Source organism: Tiliqua scincoides, chromosome 14 (assembly GCF_035046505.1).
Source record: "Tiliqua scincoides isolate rTilSci1 chromosome 14, rTilSci1.hap2, whole genome shotgun sequence".
In the NCBI taxonomy this organism is placed as follows: domain Eukaryota; kingdom Metazoa; phylum Chordata; class Lepidosauria; order Squamata; family Scincidae; genus Tiliqua; species Tiliqua scincoides.
In genome coordinates, this window is record NC_089834.1 from 12,368,406 (window position 1) to 12,393,800 (window position 25,395).

The 25,395-nt window shown below is 56.9% G+C and overlaps 1 protein-coding gene across 5 annotated transcripts; it reads left to right on the plus strand.

Moving 5' to 3' along the window:
* The first annotated feature begins 1,319 nt into the window (after positions 1-1,319).
* Positions 1,320-25,073, plus strand: GIT2 (GIT ArfGAP 2). 5 transcript variants are annotated; one of them, XM_066609609.1, is made up of 21 exons: positions 1,320-1,479; positions 3,487-3,620; positions 5,114-5,226; positions 5,855-5,960; positions 6,458-6,544; positions 6,651-6,781; positions 7,345-7,439; positions 8,561-8,606; positions 10,120-10,171; positions 10,765-10,837; positions 11,405-11,502; positions 11,945-12,056; positions 12,711-12,853; positions 13,326-13,475; positions 15,440-15,691; positions 17,007-17,099; positions 18,655-18,737; positions 19,264-19,458; positions 19,896-20,050; positions 21,770-21,833; positions 22,390-22,478. In XM_066609609.1, the coding sequence occupies exons 1-20, from the start codon at positions 1,428-1,430 to the stop codon at positions 21,805-21,807; spliced, it is 2,208 nt and encodes a 735-aa protein (XP_066465706.1). In that variant the 5' UTR covers positions 1,320-1,427; the 3' UTR covers positions 21,808-21,833; positions 22,390-22,478. The 5 variants fall into 5 exon arrangements, with proteins under 5 accessions (XP_066465706.1, XP_066465703.1, XP_066465705.1 ...); XM_066609606.1 differs by lacking the exon at positions 19,896-20,050 and having other exon boundaries at positions 22,390-25,073; XM_066609608.1 differs by lacking the exon at positions 19,896-20,050 and having other exon boundaries at positions 13,326-13,430; positions 22,390-25,073.
* The last annotated feature ends 322 nt before the right edge of the window (positions 25,074-25,395 follow it).

Here is a 25,395-nt window from a genome sequence, read left to right on the forward strand (position 1 = left end):
CAAGGGCTGTCAACGGTCGCTGTAACGGGAGGCCCAGCAGTGCCAGCCCAGCCCCGCCCACTGCTCCTGCACTCTATGGCCAAGGGAGTGCAGCGACCTGCCCCTTTCTTTCACTCACAGGGGCTCTGAGCCTGTGGAACTCCCTGCCACCAGACTTGGCGGTGGCCCTCCTGTAGATATAGAAAAGACCAACAGGAAGTTCCTGGACAGAGGAAGCCTTTATTGAACCAATGGAACGGAAAGAAAGCGAGCAAGATCTTCAAGCTCTTCCTGGAGCTGTGCCAGCCTTTGGCTCGCAGGAAGGAATCTTTCTCTTCCTCTTTTGAAGACTCTTCCTCTCTGAAAGACACTGGCCAGCCTGCAACCGCTTCTGCCTTGCTGGCCCACACTGCCTGGCCTGGGCGCCTAAGGGCAGCTGCCCTGTTGAAAGCGAGAGGGGGCACTTTCCCCAGGGCGACATGAGGCCTGGTGCCAGGCCCAGACCCTCCACCATGATTGAGAGTGGTTTGCACGGAAAACACTTGGTTCTTTCTGCTCTGGTGTTTGTGTCAGACAGTTGGCAGCCTGCGCCGGCTTGCCTGCACGCTCTGCAGACCGGTGGGCAGCAATCAGCAGAAGCAAAGGGTCTCCGGCTGATTGAAGCCAGAGGCAGAGGAAACTGAGTGTTCGCGGCGACAGGGAGCCGGACGACCAGCTCATGTAGTCAGCAGTTCGCTGTCCTCGGACGGCAGCGCAAGGCAGCTTCGGAGAAGGGCTGGGACGGCTTGGCGTCACCACCGCATCCGGCCGCTGGAGGACCCCCAGGCAGCCTCCTCATCCTCACAGCCCGTGGCTGGGGGGCCAGCCGTCAAGGCGATCTTTATGGAGTCTGGAACAGGCCGGGCATCCGTGTTCGCAGCAGGGTGCTCGGCTGACGCGCAGAGACGCTCCCCGCCTGCGCCGGTCCTGGCGGCTCGGCCCGCCTCGGTTCAGCGGAGCCTCTGAGGACCGTGGCCCAGAATGGAGGGCCGCCAGTGTCGCTCTGCCTGCAGAGGCCCACGGCCAGCAGCATGTAAAGCACCCTGTGCACGAACCACCCCAAGCCGCAGGCAGCCACCATGGCTGCAGACTGCACGTTGTCAACACTGGCCTGGCCTGAGGGCAGCCGCCATTTTGGAAAAGGGCATTTCCCCCTCGGGGAACCAAGATGGCGGCGCCCGCCACCGCTTCGCCAGGAGCCAAGATGGCCGCCCAAGCGGCGGGGGCGGGGCGGCGGGCGGAACGTCACGTGCGTGGGGCGCCGTCGGGCGAATGGCGTCGCTGTGCCGGAGGAGGCGCGCTGTTGGCGTGCGCATGCGCAGGGCCGCTGCTCCGTGACTGGCGGCGCTGCTGCGGCTACGAGGGACCCGTTAGCCGCGGCGGCGACGACCCGGGACCCCCGGCCGGCCATGTCGAAGCGGCTGCGGAGCAGCGAGGTGTGCGCGGACTGCAGCGCTCCTGGTAAGAGCCGGAGGGCGCTGGGAGGACCCAGGCGTCCAGGAGCGCCCCTGAGCATGTACAGAGCGCCCCGGCAGGGAAGGAGCCTCTGGAGGCCGCGAGCCCCTTGCCTGCCCTGTGGGGGGGCTGCCCCCGAGCCTCCCTGGCCCCCCAGACGCTTTTGGACTGGGGTGCAGCTTTGGGAATGGGGAGGGTGCCCCAGAGCATGTGCAGAGCGCCCCACGAGGAAGGTGGCGCCGGGAGCCGCCTCCCTGTCCCTTGGGGGGTGGAGCACCCCCAGACTTCCCTCCCTCGCCTCCCCAGGTGCGGCTTTGGGAGTGGGGTGGGGGTCTGAGCTCCCCCCCCCCGAGTACCAGTCCGAGGAGGGCCCGGCAGTGGAGGAGCGGACTCTTTCCGGGCTCTCCCTGCCGCCCGAGGCAGAGCCCCACACAGGAAGCGGCTTGCAGAAGTCACCTCCACTGAGCTCCTCGCAGGTGGCAGGTGCTGCAGCGGTGGTCCCAAGGCAACTTTTCTGCAGGTCACCCGGGGGGGGGGGAGGCAGCCCCTGCCCACCACCAGGGGTGTCACTAGGCTGCAGCCTAGTTCAGGGGGGGTTCAGCGTGCAAGGCAGTCACTTCCAGGTTCTCCCTGGAGGAGACAGCGCTGGCAGCTTTGACCCCCCCCCCGAAAGGGGAGCCTTCACAGGACAAGGAATGGGGGGGCTGCAAAGCCACCGGGGCCGCCTCCTCCAGGGAGAACCCAGAAGTGACATCACAGTGACATCATGACATTGCTGTGCTAGGCACCGTGACATCACTGCCCGGGGCACTCTGCAGTGTTCCAAGTCACCATAGGAGCAGGGCAGAGCAGAGGAGGTGCTGTGGGCATAACTAGAAGCCCCAGTGCTGGGGGCAGTGATGTCACGATGTCAGGATTGTTGTAAGGCTTGCAGCAAGCGAACCCATGGGAAGCAGAACTCAGTGCTCTGGCCCCCTGCTGCGCATTGCCTTCTGACGTTGCGTGTGCCAGCAAGCCGGAGACTGCGTTGTCTGAGTTGAGATATTCAGCCCCCGGGGGATTCTTTCTTCCTTACAACTCAGAAACATTTTGAGCAGAGCTATCCCATGGGAGACCTTTGGGGGCAGAGGTGCCTGGCCTGCTGCCCATCCCTCCCTCCTGGTACAGCACTTCTTGCAAACAAGTGGTTTGGAGGGTGGAGCCCTTGTTGGGTTGACTTGAAGCGTGTGGTACCCTGGTTGGTCTCCTCTTTCTGCGGAAACAGGAGTTTGTGGCTTTTCAGCAGTCTTGCCTCATACATGCACACGCGCACACACACACACACCCCTATGGTAAATGCGAGCAGACAAGAGTGTGTTGTGTTGGGGCTTCCCCCTCCCTCAAGTTAGATGCTTCAGCCCCTTCTGGGACCCTGATCTTTCCTCCCTGCTGTTCCTTGTGAAATGACAGCGCACCTTCTGCGGTGAAGTGCTCCGTCCCCACCCCACCACCACCAGTGTCACTCAGAGGATGTTTTCTTCCGGCTTCACCTCCAGGCCCCTCCTGCCTTGCCAGTTAGCTTCCCGTTTTGCCTTGCTTCACCCTGCGCCTGTGAAGAACCTTGTCTTGTTATTTGTCATGCTTCCTGTTTTGAGTGACACCCCCCCCCATGCTCCTGAAGTCTCGCTTCAGAGAGTGTCCCCAGCAGGCAGCAGAGATCCTGTTTTCCTTCCTGACTGCAGTAATGTGCAGATGGGCGTTTAAAATTGAGAAAGTAGACCTAAAACGGAGCAAGCCTGCTGTGGGTGGAAGCTGTGCTGGCTGCCTTGCAGTGATGGGCTGCCCAGGAGCGTGGTGGGCTGGCCAGCTAGGAATCCTGGCTGCTAGTGGCTGCAACCATGCTCCGGCACCTTCTGCTTGCTGCACTGAAGGGGTCTTTCTTTTCCAGACCCATGACACCTGACCCAACTTTCTGGGTCTTGACCCCCTGACTTTCTTTCGGACCCAAGTTCCAGACCCAGCTTTCTCTTCCAGATCCATCCTGGGCATCTGTCAACAGAGGGGTCTTGATCTGCGATGAGTGCTGCAGCATCCACCGGAGCCTGGGCCGGCACATCTCCCAAGTCAGGCACCTCAAGCACACTCCGTGGCCCCCAACGCTGCTGCAGGTAACCAGAGTCCAGCTGTTCCGTTCCATCTCACCCCACCTCACCCTTGTTGGGTGGGAAGCTGCTATCCCTCCTGCCAAACACCTTCCCTGACCCAGAAGAGCCAGGTTTGCTGCGGGGTGGGGTGTGTTTGCCTACCTGACACAGGTGACTGACAGACAGCTGCACAAGTCCTGATTTTAGTTAGGCGCTGTGCCTGGGCAGCCTGTTGCAGTGTCAGCTGCAGCTGACCATGTTTTCTTCCAGTGTGCAGCCCGTTCTTGAGTGTGCCTGCATGGATGTTCTGCTGGAGGGAAGGCCCTGAAACTCCCAAGTGGCCTGTGTTCCCATTATCCTATTGTGTCAAAGCCAAAGTCACAGAAACAGTTGCATGCGCACCTCCCGTTTCCCTTTCCCGCCTCCATTGTGTCCCCAGTGGTAAACTGTAGACTGTAGATTCCTTGGGGCAGGGCCTTGCCCATTCTGTTTTGTAAGTTGCAGGTATACGGATGGCATTGTTTGGGTTAATTCCTTCCTGGAGTTCTCTACAGTGGTATTTCAAACCATGTTCTGTGATGCCTTTGGGTTTATTGGAAGTATGTAAAGGGTTCCTGAAGGAGAAGACCAGCAGTGCTGGGTGTCATAAATGATTCTATACCCCCTGCATCCTTCAGCCCAAAAGGAGGGTTTGGTGCATTTGGGGGCTTTCAGTCTGCCAGGTGTAGCCAGGAGTGCCCATGGAGCTGGGTTGTGCTATAAATAGCCCTTGCCTTGATTCTTCAAAATGGTTCTGCCCGTCCCAGGAGGGCAGAGAAAAGTGGTGGAGAAGCAGCAAGACAGAGATGCAGTGCAGAAAAGGACAGGGCAGGCTGCCCCTTTGCCCTGCAGCCAGTAATCTACAGGGCGATGCTTTAAAAATAGTGTCCCTCCAAGGGTTTTTCAGGCCCTGCAAAACACTAACCTAATTAGATTCCTGTCCTGAAAGAGGCTAGCCAGGAAAGTGGGAGGAGAGGGCTCTGGGAACTTGTCCTCTATTGTCGCTGATTGATTGGGTGGTTTTTCTGTGTGGCCAGGAGGACTCTCCAAGCCACTTCCCCCCCACAGAAATGCTGGAACCGGTGCTGAGTGGAAAGAGCACCCGCCTGTTTCTGAAAGGCAGACTTGGATACCGTCCTTTCAGAAAGAGATGGAACTGGATCTGGGGTGCCTGGGCTGGAGTGGAGTGGCACTCCGGCTCGTCACATGGAGGGATTTTCTCACATTTGAAACCTCAGTTTCTCCTTCTGCAGGCTAGACATCGAGAGCATCGCTGCAGATGTCTGCAGATGCAGACAATTTTGTACTTAAATCTGCTTCATTTCTTTCTTTCTTTCACCCCATTACTGAAATCTGCTCTCTTCTTAAAGTCATAGGCTTTTGCGTGTTCAGAACTGTTGCTCAGTTAAGTGACTGGGCAGCAGGAAACCCCAGGCTCCGAGCATGTTGGTCACGGCCTCTGGGTTTTGTTTTTGCAGATGGTGGAGACCTTGTACAATAATGGCGCAAACTCCATTTGGGAACATTCGCTGCTGGACCCTGCATCGGTCATGAGTGGAAGGCGCAAAGCAAGCCCCCAGGACAAAGTGCAGTAAGGGGAACCATTGGGTCATTGTCTCTGTTTCCCTGGGGCCCTGGAGGCAGGAGCACGGCTGTCTTTAACACACCGTGACAAGGGCAGCGACAGATGCAGGCGAACCTGATCTCGCCTCTCGAGTAGAATGATCTTGGTGGCAGATGTGGCTTAAAGCTGTGAGACTTTTCAGAGCTGTTGGGACATGGAGGAGGGAGTATTAAGGGCTGCCTGATCAGCTTTCCCTACTGCAGTCTCAGAAGTGAAATCTCCCAAGTTCTGCCTGGAAAGGGGTCTCCAGAATTACAGCCTGTCTCTGGGAAAGCACGAAATCCCCTGCTCTAGGCTTCCTTTATGATGGACCCTCCATCTCCTCCTGGACCCTCTGCCCACGTGGCTTCCCAGCCCCCCTACTGGCCCAGGAACCTCTGTCCCTAGCCTTTATTTGAGGCTTTTCCCACAAGCTGAACCCACTTTCCTGGCCGAGCACTCCTCTGTTCCACAAATGGCTGGACTTGGACCCTTCGCAGCTGCTGCACTGTTGCTTCTTCCACTGTCTGGGGAAGCCGGTCTTGCTTGTAACCCACCTTGATGCCTTTGTGGAAGGCCTTGTGCTGCAGCCCCTTGTCTTTGGACCTTCTTACAGCCCCAACAAAGCTGAATTTATCCGGGCGAAGTATCAGATGCTGGCCTTTGTTCATCGCCTGCCTTGCCGGGATGATGACAGTGTGACCGCCAAAGACCTCAGTAAGGTGAGAAGCTTCCTTGGGGCAGGTCATAGGCACTCTCAAAGCCTGTAAGTGTGCACTTGCACCTAGTTCAGCTTCACAGCGGGCCACCCATTGGACTCTGGCCTGTGCCGGCAGTCTTCATCCCTGTGTCACGGGTGCGGGCAAAGCAGCTATCACTTGTGTCTACTGGGTCCTGATAGTCGCTGGCTTCTCCCTGAGGAAGGGCACCCAGGCCACTTGATTTGTCTTGTCTGGGGGCTTCAGGAAGGGAAACCCTTGTTGCCAGGCAGGGGCACCTTGGGTTCCAGCAGCTGGAAGGCTGTGGGTAAGCGAGACCCTAGGACTCAGAGGTTGAAGGGGTCACGCCGTCCCGGGTGGCAGCCGATCCAGCTGCCTCTGACTGGTGTGGGGGATTGTGAAAAGAACCAGGTGGGTGCACTGGGTGAGGTTTCTCAGTTGTAATGAGGGAGGTGCAGCCAAGGCCCCCTGGCTCCACACTCTCCTCTCCTTGGTTTCAGCAACTCCATTCCAGCGTGCGGACTGGGAACCTGGAAACCTGTTTGCGGCTGCTGTCCCTGGGTGCGCAGGCCAACTTCTTCCACCCCGTAAGAGCTCCGCCTGTTATTCGCTTGGCGCGAGAGTTTGCAGAGCCCCGTGTGGAGCTCACAGGTGGTGCCCCCCCTCACCAACACTGATCACCTCCTCTTATAGGAGAAGGGAAACACCCCACTGCATGTGGCTGCCAAGACCGGTCAGATTTTGCAGGCGGAATTGCTGGCGGTGTACGGAGCCGATCCTGGCACACAGGACTCCAGTGGGAAGACGCCAATCGATTATGCAAAGTGAGCAGCTTGCAAATTCTCGGGGGGGGGGGATTATTTAATTCTCTTCTCTGTCTGTAATCAGTCTCTCTTGTGGTGACCTGGAGGGCAGTGTTGAATTGCACATGGTGCACAAATAGCTTTTGCAGCACCAAAAGCACCAAAAGGGGACTGGTGGCCATGGGTGGGGCTTGCAGGGGGCAGCTGGAGTGGTCGCCCTCCAGCCTTTTTTCACCTAGAGAACCTGGATTTGAAGATCCCCCACGCAGCGGCCACAGGAACAGAAGGTCCCTTCACGAAAACTTAATCTGCTTCTGGTCAGCGAGGTTACTAATGTCGTGGCTTGCCCAGACGTGGTGCTGCTCTTCAGAGCCACCTGGAAGCTCCAGGCCAGGCCAGCTGCTGCTGTACATCTCTTGATGGGTGCAAGGTGGTGCGCAGCTGTGCTGGCTGCTGTCTTGCTTCCATGTGAAGCTCTTTTGAACCCACTGTGGCTTGGATTCCTCCCGGCCACCGCTCTTGCCCCCCCGGCCTCTCTGCAGTGGGCTGCAATGGAATGATTCTCCACCCCTTTTCCCCCACAGACAAGGAGGGCATCACGAGCTGGCGGAACGCCTGGTGGAGATGCAGTACGAGCTCACAGACAGGCTGGCCTTCTATCTGTGTGGCAGGAAACCCGGTGAGCGTCCAGCACAGTGCAGTGCTGGAGAGCCCAGGGCGTGAGGGACGGATTTGTGGGAATGCCCAGGCATGCCCCTTCTCGTCTGGAAGGGCTTCAGTGGGCAGCGTGCTGTGTGGAGACCCGGCCCAGGGCAGGTTTGCGTATTGGTCGCGGGGATCCCAGTTGGTGCTCCGCAGTGGTGCAGTTCTGGAGCTCTTGGCCACAGTAAGCAGTGAGTGACGCTGATGTTGCCTTGGAAGCCATCACCCCACTACCTTCCTGGTGAAAACCAGTGGGGTGGCGTCACGCCCTGCAGTGGGGCGATCTGGTGCTGCTGGACTTGGTGCAATGCAGAGGCTTCCATCTGCAGGACGGTGGAGCGATGGCTGCTGATGCATCGTCACTGTCACTCGCCACTCAACAGCGCAGGGTCCGTCTGCTTCCAAGCGCAGGCAGAAGCTGCGTGTCTGACTCGTTTTTCGCTCTGGGTTTCATTTGGAGGGAGACTTACGAAACTGGCAAAGAGTCGGGGTTAGAGGAGTTGGAACGTCCAGCCAGAAGACTGATGAAACACAGCGACAGCCACGCTCAGGCAGATCAAAATCCTTGGAAGCTGAAGTGTGTTTCCTCAACCCAAGAGGACACCAAAATGGGTGCTGGGTGGGCCTCCCTAGGGAGAAAGCCCAGTCATGGGGTGCCGCCACTGAGAAGTCTTTCTGGGCTCCATCCTGAAATTACTTATTTCTCTGCCACTTGGATTGCTGTGAGCTGAGTTATTCTGACGTTTGCTCCTAGGAGCTCAGGACCGCATATCTTGGAGCTGTCCCACTGCAAGCCCACTGAGGCAGGCTAGGATGAGAGGAAATGACTGGCCTCACCGATCATATTGTTTGGGGGGTGCTTCTGAGCCGGGGTCTCTCTAGTTCCAGCCCTCTGAATGCTGGAGAGAGAAGGCTTTAGTCATGCAAGGGGCATGCGTCAAAGATGTGGTTCCCTTGACCAGGCTGCTGTGGCCACCCTGCTTAGCTGACTGGAGACTGCTCTGGTGAATTCAGTGGTGGGGGAATGGGGGAGGGGGGTTGTGTTGCAGCATCAACCTCCTCCAACCCATAATGCTCTCTCTGACCCTTCCGTTTCAGACCACAAAGGAGGGCAGCATTTCATCATACCTCAGATGGCAGACAGGTAAGATGGCTGAGTAAGCAGGGAGGACATTTGCACCGGGCAGTTCCAAAGGCAAAAGGAAGTCTGATTTTCTTGGCTGGAAATGGGGCACACCCAGGTTGCGGCCTGGTGCCCCTTCTTCAGCCTCTCCCTCTTGCCTTGGGTCAGCTGCCTTAAGAGCTGAACCAGTTGGGCTTGAAGTCTGCCAGTGCAGAAGGCCCAGTGCACGCGTGCATTTAACTAGTTGTGTGTTTTCCCCCCTGCTGCGGTCCCCGGGGAGTGCAGGCAGCTGTAAGTATCCCGACGTGCTTGGCAAGTGTGCCTGGGGTGTGCAGGCTCCCCTGGGAGTCGGGCTTCTTGGCCTCAGGGGAGCTTATTCCTGAGTAATGCGCATAGGCTTATTACAGTGTGGAGGCCAGCCTTCCAGCCAGAATGAAGTCTGGGGCAACTTTCAGCAACTATTAGTCTGCTGAAGAGACTGTATTCTCAGTATTCAGATGTGGAGATTCACAGCGCCAGCAAATGCAGTGAGCAATGACATCCTTAGGACATTGGGGTCCCTTTCAGAAGCTATCGCTGTGCTCTGTTGGCCACTGAGGCTTTCTGTGCTGGGCTGGGAGTAGCCCACTGGCCCCTTAGAAAGGCTCTGGGTCACGTCCCAGCCTTGGGGGTTGTGGCAGTGCTGCCTCCACAGCATTCCCTCTCAGCTGTGTGACTGCGTGGCTGTCATTGGGGCCCCGTGCAGCTTCGTCACGGCACTCCGGAGTTTGGCAATGCCAAAGACCTCACCTCTGAGCACTCCATAAGCGGAGTCTGGGCAGCTCCACGCAGGCTGTGGGCGCTCTGTAAAGATTGACTGGGAATGTTGTTTGTGGCTGTCGTGTTTCAGGTCCCAGGCCTGCAAGGTCTGAGCAGGTGTCAGGGTAGAGGTCCCAGGTGGGATGAATCCCAGCACTGGCTTGCCAAAGTCCCCAGTCTTCAGTGGGCCCCACTATCTCCCTCTGCCTTTCAGAATTGAGGTCCGCTACTGCCATGCTGCTCTTGACCTCCCCTCCCAGCTGGCCTGGAAGGGCAAATGCCCCGGTGGCTGCAGTCGATGCTTGGCCCCGTGGCTGCTCTCTTGCCCACTGGACTCTTGCGTGTGGGTCCCATGTTTGGCTTGGGGTTTGAGGCGGGTCTCACTGCCTTGCAAGGACCACCTTCATGTGGCAACCTGCCCCTGCAGCCTGTGGTCTGCTGGGGTCGCCAGACCAGGCATTGGCTCCCAGGGCTTGATTAAGCAGCTCTGCAGGCCTCAGGGGTGTCGGCCTTTGAACGGCCACCGGAGAAGGATGGTTGAGGGAGAGGTGGAGCCACGTGCAGGGGAGGGGGGAGCTCTCAGAATCGCTGAGCCCGGTGTTGGGAGCCGGTTTTGGGCGCTGAGAAGTCTGAGCAAGGGTGGGATTGACGTGGGCCACTGCCTTTGTGTTGGGTTCCTGCTGCTGGCAGCCCTGCTTGTGAAGCGAGGTGCAGTGACAGCTTCTTATTTTCATAGCAGTTTAGATTTGTCGGAACTGGCCAAGGCAGCCAAGAAGAAGCTTCAGTCGGTAAGTCACGCTCCCCCCCCCCCGATGCTGTGAACCTGCCCTTGGACTGCCCCGGTAGCAGCCAAGGCTGGGGTGGGAAGGGGTGTGAGAGAAAGGAAGGCTCTCTTGACAGCGTTGGGGACTCAGGCTGCCTCATTATTTTTAGGCTTATAAACACCAGATGCAGAGAACTCTGAAGCCAGCAGGTCAGCTCTCCCCCCTTGCCAGGGGGGCGGAAGCTGTGGGAAGATGAGAGGCTGTGGGAAGATCGCCTAACTGTGATTGCTTCCCTGGAAAATTTCACATGGAAACTTTTTCCAGAGCTTGGGATCTGGCCTAGCAAGATGGACTTGCACTGAATGGGATGGTTTACGTTATTTGTTGTATAAACATCTTCAAAGTTGAGGTTTCCTCCCAGTAATCAGAAGTACGTGAGCACTTAAGGGGGGATCCTGAGTCTTGTCGGCTTCATGTGGCCAAACCGTTCAAACAAAGTCAGGGCTTCACTTGGAAACGTCTTGAAATGTTGGCCGCTTAACTTAAGACGGGGCAACAACTTGACCAGTCTAGTCCTGAGCTGCCTGTATCTGAGTGCGTGTCCCTCTTTCTGCCAGCTGAGCAATCACTTGTTTGAGGAACTTGCCATGGATGTCTACGACGAGGTGGACCGGCGGGAGACAGACGCAGGTGGGTTCCTAGTGCAGGAGTGTCGCACAGAGGAGGGTTGTCGGGAAGACCAATGTATGTGCCACGGGTAGACTGGAGCATGCAAGGGCAGAGTTTTGCATCCCACAGAGTTCAGCGCAGAAGCATGCACTGTGGTCCCCCCCCATGACACACAGGAAAAGGTGCTGGCTTCTTCTTGCCGTGGCTTCTTCCACATTGTTGGTGGCCACAATCCGGGAAAGCGGCACAAAGCTCAGGCACTAAAAGGGAATGAGTTGTCTTCGAAAGCATAAGGCAGATCCAATGGTCATCTCTGCATGATGGACCTTGCAGGATGAGGCCAAAGTCTGGGGATCCCAGCACCTCAGCCACATGGGTCTGTGAAGCCCCCAGCAAGGCCTGAAAGCAGTATCCCTGGCTGGCAAACTCCTCTGAGCATGTGTTGAGTGCCAGGTGTTCCTGGCCAAGGAATGCTCGCCACCTTTTGATTTGGGGCAGAGGCTGCCCAGTCCTCAGACATGCCCTGCAGGCAGGCTTGGTTCAGCTGCTGCAGAGACTCAGCCTGGCTGCTGCCTCTGTCTTCTGCAGTGTGGCTGGCCACGCAGAACCACAGCACGCTGGTCACCGAGACGACGGTCGTTCCTTTCCTCCCTGTAAATCCAGAGTACTCCTCAACAAGGAACCAGGTACGCCTCCTGACACTTCTTCTGAGGCCTTTCGGAGTCCTGACTCCTTGAGCCAAAAGTCAGGGTTCTGGGAGAGGTTTTCTTTTTCTTAGATGTGCTTTATTTTTACATTTACATAATTCAGTCAAGTGAATTCAGATATTCGTCTGTGATACAAATCGGAATGTAGTCTCTGAAGCAGTAACAGGTTTCGGATTGCAGGGCAGTCCTGGGTCCAGCTGTGTTCACAGGCTGCAGCCTCTCGCCTTTCCTGTTCAGGAGTGGACAGGAAGAGTGAAGGCTGATGCACCCCCAGTAAGAGGTGGGCAGCATTTCACCACTACATCGGGCGCCAGGAGGACTTGGGCCAGCCTTCCTCCCGCTCAGCCTTGACCTGATGCTGTTCTCTGCAAGATGCCGCCTTCTCCTCCTCTCGGCCCTTGTGCTGCTTTTGTCTTTTCAGGGGAGGCAGAAGCTGGCCCGGTTCAACGCTCACGAGTTTGCAACTCTCGTCATCGACATCCTCGGGGACGCCAAACGGAGGCAGCAAGGGAATCCTGTCCTGAGCGCCAAAGGTGCATCTTGGTGTGATTTGTGAGCCGGGACCTCCGCCCTCTGAGTTGCCATGAGTCTGTTTGGAAGCAGTTAGAGGCTCCAAATGCAGCCTGGAGGGTCTTGGCTGGTGTGGCATGGAGGCTGAGCTGCAGGTCAGGTATCTCCTGGTTTGAATCTCCCCTCTGCCACACTTGGTTGGGATCTTAGGCAGGCCACACCCTCTCAACCTCAGTCATCCTCATCTGCAATATGGGGGCAGTAATACTGGATTTACAAGGTAGTTGCAAGGGTGGCATCAAGATGATCCATTCAACGTAGCCTGAAGACTTGAAAGTGCTGCACGAACGCAAAACACTATTATTGACTGGGCTCAAGATAGGGGAACCTAGTTGGTTACCAGTTGGTTTCTGGGCTCCGCTCTAGTCCTGGCTTTGGCCTTTGCAGGATCTGAATGACCTGGGGCTGCTCAGGCAGGTGAGCTGGTTGGAGAGAACTCTGGGCTGTCTGGAGAAAGGTGTAGTCGCTTTCTGCATGACCAGCTTTGCTGGTTGATTTGTAATCTAGTTGCACTGGGGAGCATTGGAGGAGATGCCCACTGGTCTCCCAGGGCGGATTGTTATGGGGGAAGCCTCTGCCTAATCCTCTTTTCTGTGTTTTTTGCTTTGCCTCTTCAGAAAATGTGGAGCTGATCTTGAAAGCAGTCAACAGCCAGCACAGTACAGAGAGTCAGGACAATGACCAGCCTGACTATGACAGTGTTGCCTCCGACGAGGAGGTAGATCTGGAGACCAGCTCCCTCAAGGCGCCTCGGCAGAAGGTAGCCTGCACAGATGGTCCCCGAGGGGGTGGGGTGGGGTGGACGGCGGCTAAGCCTGGTTGGTCGGCTCCCTCCTTCTGCCTCCTGGCAGCTCCCCTCCCTTGGTCGTGAAGTGTTTGCTGTGCTGCAGCTGTGCCTGGAGCATCCAACTGGGAAAGAGATTCGCAAAGGCCTTTTGTCTGCCTGTTATCCAGTGGTGTGATTTCCCACTGCTGTAGTTTTTTTTCCCCTGGAAAACTTTCCACATCTAAGAATGTACTTGGTAACATCAAATGGCTACAACACCAGCCAAACTGTGCTTTTTGGAGGTTATTCTGCACAAGTGTGAATTGGGCAGTTGTGCTGAGTCGAGACTGGCTGATTTGTGGCACTGAGAAGCTGCCAAGGACTTCAGAATTCTCTGGGCAAATCCACTTGCCCCCTTTTAAGAGTTTTTTGTGGAGGCAGAAGCACTTGGTGTCTTCCTTTGCAGAGCCTGGATTCTGATTTGTCGGATGGGCCCATCACCGCCCAGGAATACCTGCAGGTGAAAAACGCCCTGGTGGCTTCGGAGGCAAAAATCCAGCAGCTATTGAAGGTGAACATCCACTTGAGCGATGAGCTGAGGATCACGCAGAAGAAGGTAGCATGAGAGAGAAAAAGCAGGAGAGAAAGGGCCGAGTCCCACCTGCCCCTGGAAATGGCCCGTGGAGGGAGGCAGGAGTGCATAGAGCATCACAGGCAGGACGGAAAGGGCCAGCAGGGTCTCCTGGCCACCAGTTGGGGCTGGCCCAAGAGATTGGAGTGCTGGGGTGGAGTGCCGGATGGTCCCCTCTCACTGACGGATCAGGCGTGCTCTTGCCCGTTTCCTGTTCATGTCAGTTGGGCTTGTTCAGGAGAGCATCCGGATGAATCAGGGCCAGTGGCCCCGGTGCAGCCGCCTTGGCAACCCCCAAAATCCACTGCTTCCTTTGTAGGGCTCTCCTCTGTCCCCCCAAAGGCATGACTCTCAGTTGTTGGCTTTGTAGCTGTATGTGATCCGCCTGCCGCATGGTAGTTGGAAAGGCTGGGCTTGGAACTGGGAGCCGGGCCAAGCCATGGCTTTCCTAGGTAGTGTTGAGCAGGAGGCTGTTTGTTTGTTTAGCACCTGCAAAGGGGGGTGTCTGTTTGGGCTTGTTCTGTGCTGCCTTTCCCCACACCCTGGAAAGAACAATCACTCCTGAGGAATTGTATTGAAATTCTCTCCGTCCTTCCAAGGATGGTGCAGGTGAATCTTCCCACCTCCCATGTGTTAACAGCAGCCCTGTGCAGCAGGTTAGGCTGAGAGGGAGACAGACCCGTGGCTTCTGTGGCTGGACCACATGGGAACCCTGGTTCTGGCTTTAATCGCTCCACTGCATGCAACCACTGTTGCTCTTTGCCAGCGCTCCATTGAACATGCAGAAGCAGGGGGTGCAGCCTTCATTGTACATGTGGTGGAGAGCACCTGAAACCCCCCCCCACAGGTTGCCACTGCCTTGCAGTTCAGTGGAAAGAGCCATAGCAACAGGCCCCCAGCACAGCTCTGCTTGTACAGCTTGCAAAATGGGTCTGGGCCTGCTTTTGGGACCCTTCTAGGGTTAGCGCTGCATGCTGGTCTTCACACTGGGCAAGTGTGCCACTGGGCTGGGTGTATGTGAGTTTGCTCCCTCCTGACCCCCCGCCCCCCGCCAATTTTCAACAAGAATGCCAGAAGGTACCACAGCAGCCCCTGTAAAGGACACGGTGACCTTATTCCTGTCCATCAGACACACGAGGAAGGCTGATGGGGAGGGGTTTTGAAGGCTTGCTTCAGTGCAGCTGCCTCAGGAAATGGAAGCATTGCTTGGCCCCTTGCGAGGCTGCTGCCGAAGGACGTGGGGCTGCTGGGCTTCTGAGGATGGCAAAGCTGCCCCTGACAAGGCCAGGCTGAAGTGGCTTTGTCTCTGAGCACCCCGGAGGTGTCTTTCCTAAGGGAATTGGAGGTGCTTCCTGGGTGGAGCCTTGTCTCAGCATAAGGCTATTTCCTATGTTCCCCCTCTGAATAAATGTCAGGAAAGGGGCAGGCTGCAGGAGGCCCTGAGTGCGAGTTCAAGGAGCACTGTTGGCCTTTGTCCTGGGGAATCCTGCCCTTGGCCACCGGGAGGGCGTTGAGGATCAGTCTCCCTCCGAGTGCCTTTGCGATGCTTCCGTTTCTCCTGGCCTCTGCTTTCTTGCTTGTTTCCTCTTCCTGCTGCAGTGCTTCTGTGCTTCCCTCCCCCTTGGTGTGTGCTGTCAGTGGCTCTGCGCAAGTGTGCTGCTTTAGCAGTCTGTGCACCAGGCAGAAAGGGTGGTTGAATCCTGGACCCCACCTGGGCTCTTTGCAGTCTCACTTGGGGAGCTTCTCAAAGCGCCAGATCTGAACACGTGACCGGCTTGTTCTGAGCAGGATGTTGGTCAAACGGAAGATCCTGCCCCTTTCCAAAGAACAAAATAGCCGCCCTGCTAGTTGGTGCCTTAAAGATACAGGAGCACTGCCACTGCTGTGTCTCCACGCTCGCGGTTTACTCGTGACAACCCAAGTCCCCACTGCCGAACGTTTCCTTCCAGCTTCAGACGCTGCAGAGCGAGAACACCAGCCTCCGAAGGCAAGCCACGCCTAGCGCTTGCCAGGGGCCCACAGGCTCTGAATACACGGAGGCCGGCAACCACTCGCCCTTAAAGTGGCGGCCCTCAGTCCGGAGCAGCAGGCCCATGTCCATGTACGAGACTGGATCGGTGCAGAAGCCCTACCTGCCGCTGGCCGAGGTCTCCTACCCTGAGGAGAACGCCACATCGCGGCTGCAGCCCTTCCCTCTCCATGTGAGTACAGTGGCCGCCTTGCTGCCTCTCTGCCTCCCTTCCCGCCCTGCTCCCTCTTCTACAGCTGCTGGTTGCTGAATGTGGCTGCTGCTGGGTGCTGCTGCAGCTCCTCCCGGTGCTGCACCGACGCCACGCGCCTGGCTGCAAGTCCTTGGGCCGTAGTGTGACTCACCCGAGAGGCTTGGCAGTCAGCAAAGGCCTGGCCAGCCTCCTCTGCTTGTTTACTCCAAAGTAAGTTCCACTGTCTTCAGCAGAGCTTGCTCACCTGCGCAGGGACTGCCTCTTGATTTGGTTAGCATGACAAAAAAAGACACTTTGAATCATCACCAGGTGTTGATTCTGCAGCTCACTGCAAAAGCAAAGTGGTTGCCACAGTCCAAGCCTGCGATTCCTCTTGAAGGCGTTAGTGAGGTTGTGGCCACACGAGTGAGCCGTGGACGTGCTCCTCTGGCATTTTCCACGGCATGCCAGGCTCGATCTCCCACTGCACAGTCGAGGGAAGGAGTGGAAGCTGATTAGAACACACAAGAGGGTTTGCTTGGTCATGCTAAGCAGGCGTCAAGCTGCTTCTCCGAGCTTCCTCTGCCAGGCGACTGCGCAGAATATCCCACAGTGTTTGGCTGGGCACAGATGGCCATCCGGAGTGTTTTGCTTCTGCTGGGTTTTGCCCTGAGTGCTGAAAGCATTGTACGCAATGCAGCCAGGCACTAATTCCTTGGTTAAAGTGTAGGGGAGACAGCAAGGGCTTGTGCCACTTTTTCCAAAAAGAGAAGCAAATTCTGGGCTGTCTTCTGAGAGTGGAGAGAGATGTGGGTGGTGCGCAGTTTCTGGAGGAGGGGATATGAGGGAGCCCTGCCACACCCCCAGAAAAACATCCTACACTTTGACTCTCAGGAGCATGAGCTCAGGCTGCCGTTGTTTTGTGGTGAGGGAAAGGCACTCCGGCCATGTGCACTTCCTGTCTGGTCCTTTATAAGAGGAGAAGAGCTTCAAGATCCAGACCACCAGCATCAGCAGGGGAATTCCCCCTCCTCCCACTGTCAGGGACGTGTTTTGGTGCCCCAGATTGAGGTCCGCCCAGCTCTGCCTTCCCATTTCAGTGTATTTTATCCCCCAAAGCCCTGAGTGCCCCTGGGTGACTGCTGCTGGCCCCAGGCGTGTCGTGTGGGGATTCCAAGCCTTGCTGGTGTTTGCCTTATCTTATGTTCCTTGCCAGGCAGGTGTCCACCTCTCGGAACAGCTGCAGTTTGTGTCTGGCCCTGCGGGGCGTGTGTGTGCTTCCCCTCCGAGCGTCTGACTTTCTCCCTTATTTTAGATTGGGAAGAGTGGGTTGGCCACCAGCTCTTCTTCGTCTGTGCCCTCCTTCCCCTCCGAACTTTCCTGGTCAAGAGACAAAAACACACGAAAGGTGGAGTACTCCTTGCCCAGAAGAGGTTTTCTCTTCTTCTTGCTGGCAGAGCTGTGCCAACCCTTCCTCCCCTCCACGGAGCTACACCTTACAGCGCTGCATCTCCACGTTCCCCCTCCTCTCTTTGCACCACGAGGGGCACTACACTCCTTTTTCCTCTCGCTCCACATCATCTGGCCCAAGAGGGGACGAGCAGGAGCTGCTTGGCCATCGACCCCTGCTCAGAGCACAACTTTCATCCTCTGCACTCACTGCTCCGCTGGGTGGGCTGAATTCCTGGCTGTGCCCCCGGGGGGGGCTTCCTTATACATGGCGAGGGACAGTTGACCAGAAGCAACCAGATAGGCCCTATTTTGGTTGGCTGCCTTGGCAGAAAAGTGGCGTACTCATCCAACCTGGGGGCAGGCACATGTTTGTCCAGCCTTCAGGGTCGCTAGAGAGGCTGCTTGGGAGTGCGAGATACTGAGTTGAAAACGAACCCCTCGGTGTCCTTTGAGGAGAGTCGGGGCAGTGGAGAGGGGCATTCTCTGCCTGTCCACTCAAGGCTTTGAAAGAAGGGCTGCTGTTCTGCACAACGCAGCCAGTTTGTGCTCCGCGCAACGAAGCACCATTCTTGGAGCAGGATCAGGCACAGGCAACTCTTCCCAAAGGCTTTCTAGAATAACCAGGTTGTGGCACAGTGTCAAAAAGAAGGCACAGGCAAGCTTCCGGGGCGGGGGGAGAGGGTTCACGTCCAAACAGGCCCTGCTTTCTGCACCTGCTGAGCTCCCACTGTTGGAGACACTTGGAGTAGGACTTTGGGCAATCACCTAAGCCAGTGTGCGTGTAGTTACGATTGTAAGCTCAGTTACAAGCTCTTTTGGACTTAAGGCAAGGTGTAAATTGTGTATCTTGCAAAGAAGAAAGTGTAGGACAGCGGTTGTGTGCATGTGTGTGAGGTGAGGGTTCCCCGTCTTGCTGCTAGCCAGACGACAAAGGCATGGTACAGATTTTCTGCATGGAGATTGGGATGCCTTCTCATCCCACCTCTTTGTCTTCTGTGTGGACACCTGCGCCTTGCATGCTGGTTTGGTCCCCCCCCGCCTCTCTCTGAACGGCACTGCCCCACACTGCATGCATGAGAGAGCTGGCCTGGGGCATAAGGTTTTCCGCTGGCCTGGGGCGTAAGATGCTCCCCCAAAATGCTTTATTTTCTGCTGTGTTTTATGCAACAGATTTGAGCTGGTTTCCAAACCGTTCCGCTTCCATGGCTGAGGGTGGAATAACTTGGGGGGGTGGCAGCTTGGAGCAGAGGTTGGTGGGGAAGTTCTCTCTCTTGCTAAGAGCTGTTGGCACTCTCAAAAAGAGATGGCGACCTCCAGAGCATCCACGTTATTTTCTGGTGGACGCAGCACTGAATCAGCCTCAGATTGTTTTGGGAGCCCTGATGTGTCTCTAGTGCTGGGGAGAAGCCCCAGCAGCGAGGACAAAGGGATGCTGCCCCCCCCCCCCGGCTGGGTCTTTTCCATTCTGCCCCATGGGAGCAGGACTGATTCCCCTCTCTTTCTCCTTCCAGACATCCAAACTGGAAAAGCAGAGCAGCTTGCCCGACGGGGACTACGACAATACAGTCCCTGCCCTGGAGCTGGACGAGACGGGGTACGTGTGTGGGGGAGGGGTTGGGTTGTGCCCTCCTTATAAGATGCTGGTCCCTTTCAGCTCTTGCTGTGTGGCAAGAGCATCTTCCTTCCAGCCGTCTCCCACCCCCGAGGCTTCTTGTAAGTTGAGTGCAGCCCATGTGGACTTGGCAGGCACGGCAGAGCAGCATGCATCCCTCAGCAGCTCTGCTGCACTAGTGCGGTCAATACACACAGCCCCCAACGATGCGAGGACTTTATCCTTGCCTTCTCTGGGTGTGCTGACTCACTACAGATGCCTTGTGGGGTAGGACTGCAGTCTCACGCTGAGGTGTGGGTGCTCTCCTGCCCCAGTGGGTGACGGGGCCAGCTGAGTAGGTGGTTGGCCTGCCAAGAGGAGGAGAGTGGGAAGACCAGCCTTGCAAGCATCCCTTCCCCCAGACCTGCCTGCCTGCCTGTCGGCCTTGCTGGTGGTTGTGGGTTGCCACTGATGGGGCAGCCAGGCAAGTGGTCCCCTTACTCGTCTCTTGTGTGCATTTGGGGGACAGATCCCAGAGGAAAGGGAGGCAGCGAAGTGCCGTCCTCCCACAGGGAGAAAGAGCCGTCCTCCCTGAGAGCAAGGAGCCTGACGCTATCCCCAGCACCAGCCTCCCCAGCACAGAGGACGTCATTCGAAAGACGGAGCAGATCACCAAGAACATCCAGGAGCTCCTGCGAGCAGCTCAGGAGAACAAGCATGACAGGTGAGCCCAGACGGGAGCGGAGGGGCTGGGAGGACTTGGCTCCTGGAGCCCAGGGGCCCCCAGTGCGGCAAGAGGCCTGGCCCTCAGGAGCACTGCGGTTTCTAGACAACTGGGTGGCGCCCACAGCCACCCATAGGCACGTGTGGGTGGCATCCCTGGTGGCACGTCCTTGACACTGCTGTGATGCAGTCCCCGTGAAGCGTGCCATCTCCGTTGTCCCATTTTGTTCAGTTTGGGGGGGGGGGTCAGAGAGGCAGAGCTTGCAGGAGTGGCGGGGCAGGGGCTTGCCCAGGCCCATTCTGGCTGGCGAAGGTGCAGATGATGCCAGCGCTGCCTCTGTCCTGCTGGTTCTGCGAGACTCTGGGGCTGGGACCGGCTCCTTTGCTGTCTTTAAACACCTCTCTTGGTTTTCTGTTTTCTTTCCATGGGGCACCCAGGCTGGCCGGGCGTGCCAGCGGGCCCCGCGTCAGGCACAGCCTGGGCTGTTTCAGTACTCTGGTTCCGTGGGCTGAGCGAACCTCCCTGCGGCCTCTGAGCCCCCGGCAGCAGGAGCCTGCCTCCTGGTACTCTGGCCTCTGCCCCTGCCTCCCAGGCAACGTGCCCTTTTTCTTTCTCTCTGGTGTGCCCCCCCCACTCCCAGACAGAGGGGGGCGCAGCGGTTATGCAAGAAAGGCTGTGGCTGGGTGTCCTGGGTCAGTCCTGGGGGTGGGGCTTGTCTGGAGGGGTCGGCACCGGGGTCTTCCATTTGGATCCCCACAGTGTCCAGATCAGCCACTGGTGTGTACGCGTAAGGCAGTCCCAGCCTGTGTGTGGGAGAGGTGGAGGAGCCCTCTGGCCGCAGCCCCAAGGAGTTTTTACGCCTCGGTGCATAAGCCAGGATAGGGGGAGGTGTTCCAAAACCCACTTGGAGAGTCCAACTCCCAGGTCCTGGCCATTATGGGCAAATTGAAACAAGTTGGACTCCCCCCCTCCCCACCCAGACCCCGCATTGACATGCCAGGCCTTGGCATCCAGAGTTCTGTTGCATAGGAAGCCTCCCTGCCCTTGTGCGACCCTCTGATGCAAGGGCTTGGGCAACTTTCCTGCATAATCGTTCCCCCCCTCAGTGTGTGATTGCTGGTCTGCCTGCATTTGGTTCTGCCTTCCGAGTCCTCTGCTTGCTTGTGGCTTGAGCTTGAAAAGGGGCTTGGAGCCTGGCCCATGGATGGTGGGGGGAAGGTGCCTGTGTCTGTGGTGACCACTAACTCCAGAGCTTGCTGTGACCTGTGCCTGACTCTGGCCAGCCAGCAGGCGTCCCTGGCCCTTGGCTCGGCCCGGGAGGTGAACACCCAAATCCCCGTGAACCTGTGAGGTGCCTTGGCACTCTTTGTCCAGAACAGTCCCCGGCGGTGCTCCGCACCAGCTCTGAAGGGAAGCCTCCCTGCCTCTCTTCCTCAAGGCAGAAAGGTCTGGCCCTGCTCTGCAAAGCATTATCCCGGACTTCAGATAGCTGAGAGTGGCACCGGGGGTTAGTCCCATCCTCCTTGTGGACAACAGCCCTGCAAGGCAGGTTGGCCTGAGAGGGGGTGACTGGCCCAAATCACCCAGTGAGCTTCAGTGCTCAGGTAGGGAGGCTTGAGCTCTGTTCTCCCCAGTTGTAGTCCAGCTGTAGTCCCAACTGTCTATAGCTAGGAATGGAGCCTTTGTGGGCAGAGCAGTTATCCTCTGAGGGCTGTAGGCTGGGGGGAGTGGCGAACAGTGGGGCAGAGATCCTGCTCTCGTGCCCAGCTGGGCAGATGCATTTGCCTCTCGCATGAGACAGTTCCTTTGGTCTGTTCCAAACTTGGAGTGTTCTGTGCAACTCCAAAAGCTCACTTGCTTTTCTGTAGCCACTTTGTCTAATACAAAGAGATCTCCCATATAGGGAAGGAGCAGGTTTTTGCTTCTGATTGGATGTAAACCCAGATGGAGAATTCTGGGCTTAAGGACAGTTGCATTTGGAAATTTTCTTTCCTCCCCCCAATCGTGAAAGCATTCCAAAGAGAGGCAGCCTCAGGAGCAGAGTCCTGTTCCGTTCCCCCCCCTCCCGGCCTGCCTGATCCCACCTGCTGCCTCGGCAAAGTGACTATACAGATACCTGTGTGGGTGCCTTGTGGAATTATGATGTCACCAGCTGGGCGTGTAGGGGGGTCTGGCAGTGTGTGGTCACTCCCCTTGTTCTAACATATCTTGCCCCTGGAGCAACTAACGCCCTCATTTGCCACACTGGGGAGGGCAGGGAGGTGTGTGCTTTGCCGTCATTGAATCATCCGCTGCCTCTCTTGCCTTGTAGCTACATACCCTGCTCAGAAAGGATCCGCGTGGCAGTGACAGAGATGGCCGCCCTCTTCCCAAAAGTGAGTGGCTCTTCTTGGGTATGGGGTGGGGAGTGTTATTGAAAGAAACTAGTCCTCTGAATGTGGTTATTCTGGCTGGCAGACTCTCCTGCCCTTTAAAGCTCTCCAGCCTGGTGACCACATCTTGTGGAGTGAGTTCCACAGATTAATTTTGAGTTGTGTGAAGAAGTCCTTATTTGCCTGTGCTGAACCTGCTGCCCATCAGTGTCAATGGGTGACCCAGAGTTATGTTGTTATGGGAAGGGGGGGCTTGCTTTGGTCCTCCCCACCGCATGTCATGTCATGACCCCACTTCCTGCACCTTTAGTCTGGTGTTCTAAGAAGAACAATAAGAACCAGAATAAAGCATGTGGCATTATTGAGGTGCTGCTTTTTGGTTGTGTGTCTGTTGAGGTTATGTTCTAGCTTTCCGCTGCCAGCCGCCTTTAATGCCATCCCAACGGGAAGGGGAAGTGTGGATGTGAGTGTTGAACTAAAGAGTGCCTGGTCTGTGTTGGCTGCACCCCCTCAGCACCGCTTGCCCCTCAGTGCCCCCTTTCCCTTGCTTCCCCTCCAGAAGCCCCGGTCGGAGCTGGTGCGCACCTCGCTGCGGCTGCTGACCTCCAGCGCCTACCGCTTGCATTCCGAGTGTGCCAAGGCGCTCCCGCCAGAGTCCTGCCCCACGGCTGACGTCCAGCTGGTCACCCAGCAGGTCATCCAGTGCGCCTACGACATCGCCAAGGCCGCCAAGCAGCTGGTCACCATCACAACCAAAGAGAACAGCAACTGAGGCTGCCCCCCCAGCTCCTCCGGCACGGGGCTTTGGCAGTGCCCTCTCAAAGGTGGGCTTGGGCACGTCGCCCCTCCCGGGAACCCTTTGTGCATTTTACAGGAATATTTAAGGTGGTGCATTACCGTTTTTTAAAGGAACCTCAGTATTATTCTTTTTTGCATGGTTTTTTCTAAAAGGAAGATTCCCCTCTCCCCCTTAACGTAACCCACTGCCTTACTTTGTGCCCGTATTGCCACTGTGGGGGCTGGGGGGAGTGTGCTTGGAACACGCGTCTGGAGCCAGTCTCCGCATCACCAGCTCTTGCAGGACTTGATGGGTGGGGGGAATCCTCGGGTCGTATCCTGCACTCTCAAGCACTAGTTGTGGACTCTGAAGCGAATGCATTGGAACACACAGCACCAAACTCAGAATCTGTGTTTGTGCAGCACTTTGATGCACTTCGGCCACCGAGCAGCGCAGACCACTGCCCCGAGGGGACGGGTGGACCACAGAAGGGACACCCGGCCCTGCCAGCCAGCCAGTCTGGGGGGTTTCCTGAGACTGCCCCCTGGGCAGGAGCAAATCTCCTGGGCTGACTTCAGAGTGCAGCGGTCGCTCCCCCCACCACCTGCCTCCCGCATCTCTGTGACTGGGGACTCTCTGGTCACTCTGGGATGGATCCCATCAATGAACTTTCTCTGGCCCCAGGCGTCTTCTAGGTACGTCAGCAAGTGTGTTTGTGACGGGCCTGCGCGTTGCAGAGCTCTCGTGTTTCACCCAGTGCAGACCCTTTATGTTTGCCGGTGGTGTTTCTCTCCTTCTCCCCCTGGCGCAACTGAATTTTTCTGTGTTGCGAGAGGGTGGCTTGCTGGAGCAGCATGGAAGTGTGCAGAGTGTGCTGGAGCAGGGGCCTGGCTGTGCACCTAGTTCCACCTGAGCTGCTGCCCATCTGGGTGGCAGCTGGAAAGTGCAGGGCTCCGTTTGGAGGCTTCACGCTGGGGTCAGAAACCCAGTCGCTGGGAAAAGCAAAACTGTGCGTGGGGAGCGATTGCTCCTTGCTGATGGAGGTTGGGGGTTGGGCTTCTTTAAGAAGTGGGCTGGGCTCAGCACGGTGGTCGTTGGAGCCCCTCCCCCCTTCTCACTGGCCCCAGAGAGGCCTCTTCTGCATGCCAGGTATCTCAAGGAAACAAACCATTGCAAGCTGCAAAGTGGGGGGGGGGGGCAGCACTGGGGACAAGGCACTCGCCCATTTGCAAGCCTGCTGGGCTGGCTGGTGGTGGAAGCATGATGGGAGTGTGCTGGGTACCGGGCAACTCATGGCCATTTGTGGATGGGGCACCGTCTGATGCTGCACACAAGGGGCTGGGGCTCCAATCTCCAGTGATTGAGTTGCACTTAAGCCTTGTGGAAATCAGCAAGTCTCACGTTAGGCGTGGCCTGTTGTCTTGTTGATTTCAGTTGGATGTAAACATGGGAGGAGGCCGAGATGTGGTGTCCCTTGGTGGCTGCACAGAGTGGCCCTGATTCCTGACCCTCCAGACCAGCGTGACGCAATGCTGGCAACCGATTGCAGGGAAAGGGGACTCACCCTGAGGCTAGTTGGCACAGCAGTGGGTGTGCCATCCCCCTCCTACTGGAGGGACGTGGCTCAGGAGTTTCCAGGCTGGCTGGCTGGAGATCACTGAGGGCTCACCTCCATAACTGCCACTTCATCTCTGTGTTGCCCTTACAGGGAAAGAGGCTCAGCCATGTTGCTGGATGGTGTGAAAGCAACTTTCCAGGGTGTGACATTCTGCTGCCTGAGGTAGTTTAACTCAAAGGGCACCCATGAGCGTTGTTGCTTAACACAATTGGCCCATCCAGTGAGGTGGTTCTTCTGCAGACCTCAGTGGACCGAATGGGAGGTGTGCATGAGCAGGCTCTGTCGGCAAGAGCTGCCTCGTTCCTACTTGTCCCAAGTGCAGAAATGAGACAGCTTTGCCTTTCAGGAAGCCTGTGTGGGCTGCGGGTGCCAGTACAGGCTGGGGAGAGGGATGTCGCAGGGGCTGGCTGGGCCAGCTTTCAGGCGGGCAGATCCTTCTCCTTGGCAGTCTGTTGCCCAGGCTAGAGCAGATCAAAGCCAGGGAGAGGCTTCAGCAACCTTCCACCTGCAGACAGAGCAGAGTCATCAGCCTCTGTGGGATGTGCTGATGCTGCAGCTCTTCTCATGATGGGGAGAGGAGGAGGTGTGTCTCCACTGCTCATCCCCCTATTGTACAGGAAATGGACTGGCCTGCGGTTCTGTGGCTCCAGGTTTCCTGCATGGGGGGTAGAGTTTACTGTGTTTAGGTGAATAAGCCAAGAGTGTGTGTGTGTGTTTAACCTGTTGGTATTTATATATTAAAAAAACAACCAAGTGCCATAATATTGTTGGATGCTGATGTTACATTGTAATTAACTACCTTTCTAAAAAGTATTGTACTATTTTTGGGTTAAAAGAAAAAATCAAGTAGAAGAATCCTCTTGCTTTCCTTGTTCTGTGTCTTGTCTATTTTTGGTTGCGTCAGCAAGCACAGGAGCTCTTCCAAAAGATGGTCTCAGTCTGGCCACCCTCGTGGTGTACATTGGAGAGCACAGGGTGGGTCTCTACCCCCCCCCCCCAGTGCCAGAGGGAGGCTTGTCAAGGATATCGGTATCACAGGTTAAAGTTATGACTTGCACAAGGCCTGCCAACCAAGAACTCAACCAGGAAACTGCTGGCAGCCACTGCAGGCCTGAGCCTTGGGCAACAGCTGTCCTCTTCCTGCCACTCCCAGGGAGATGGGAAAGAAC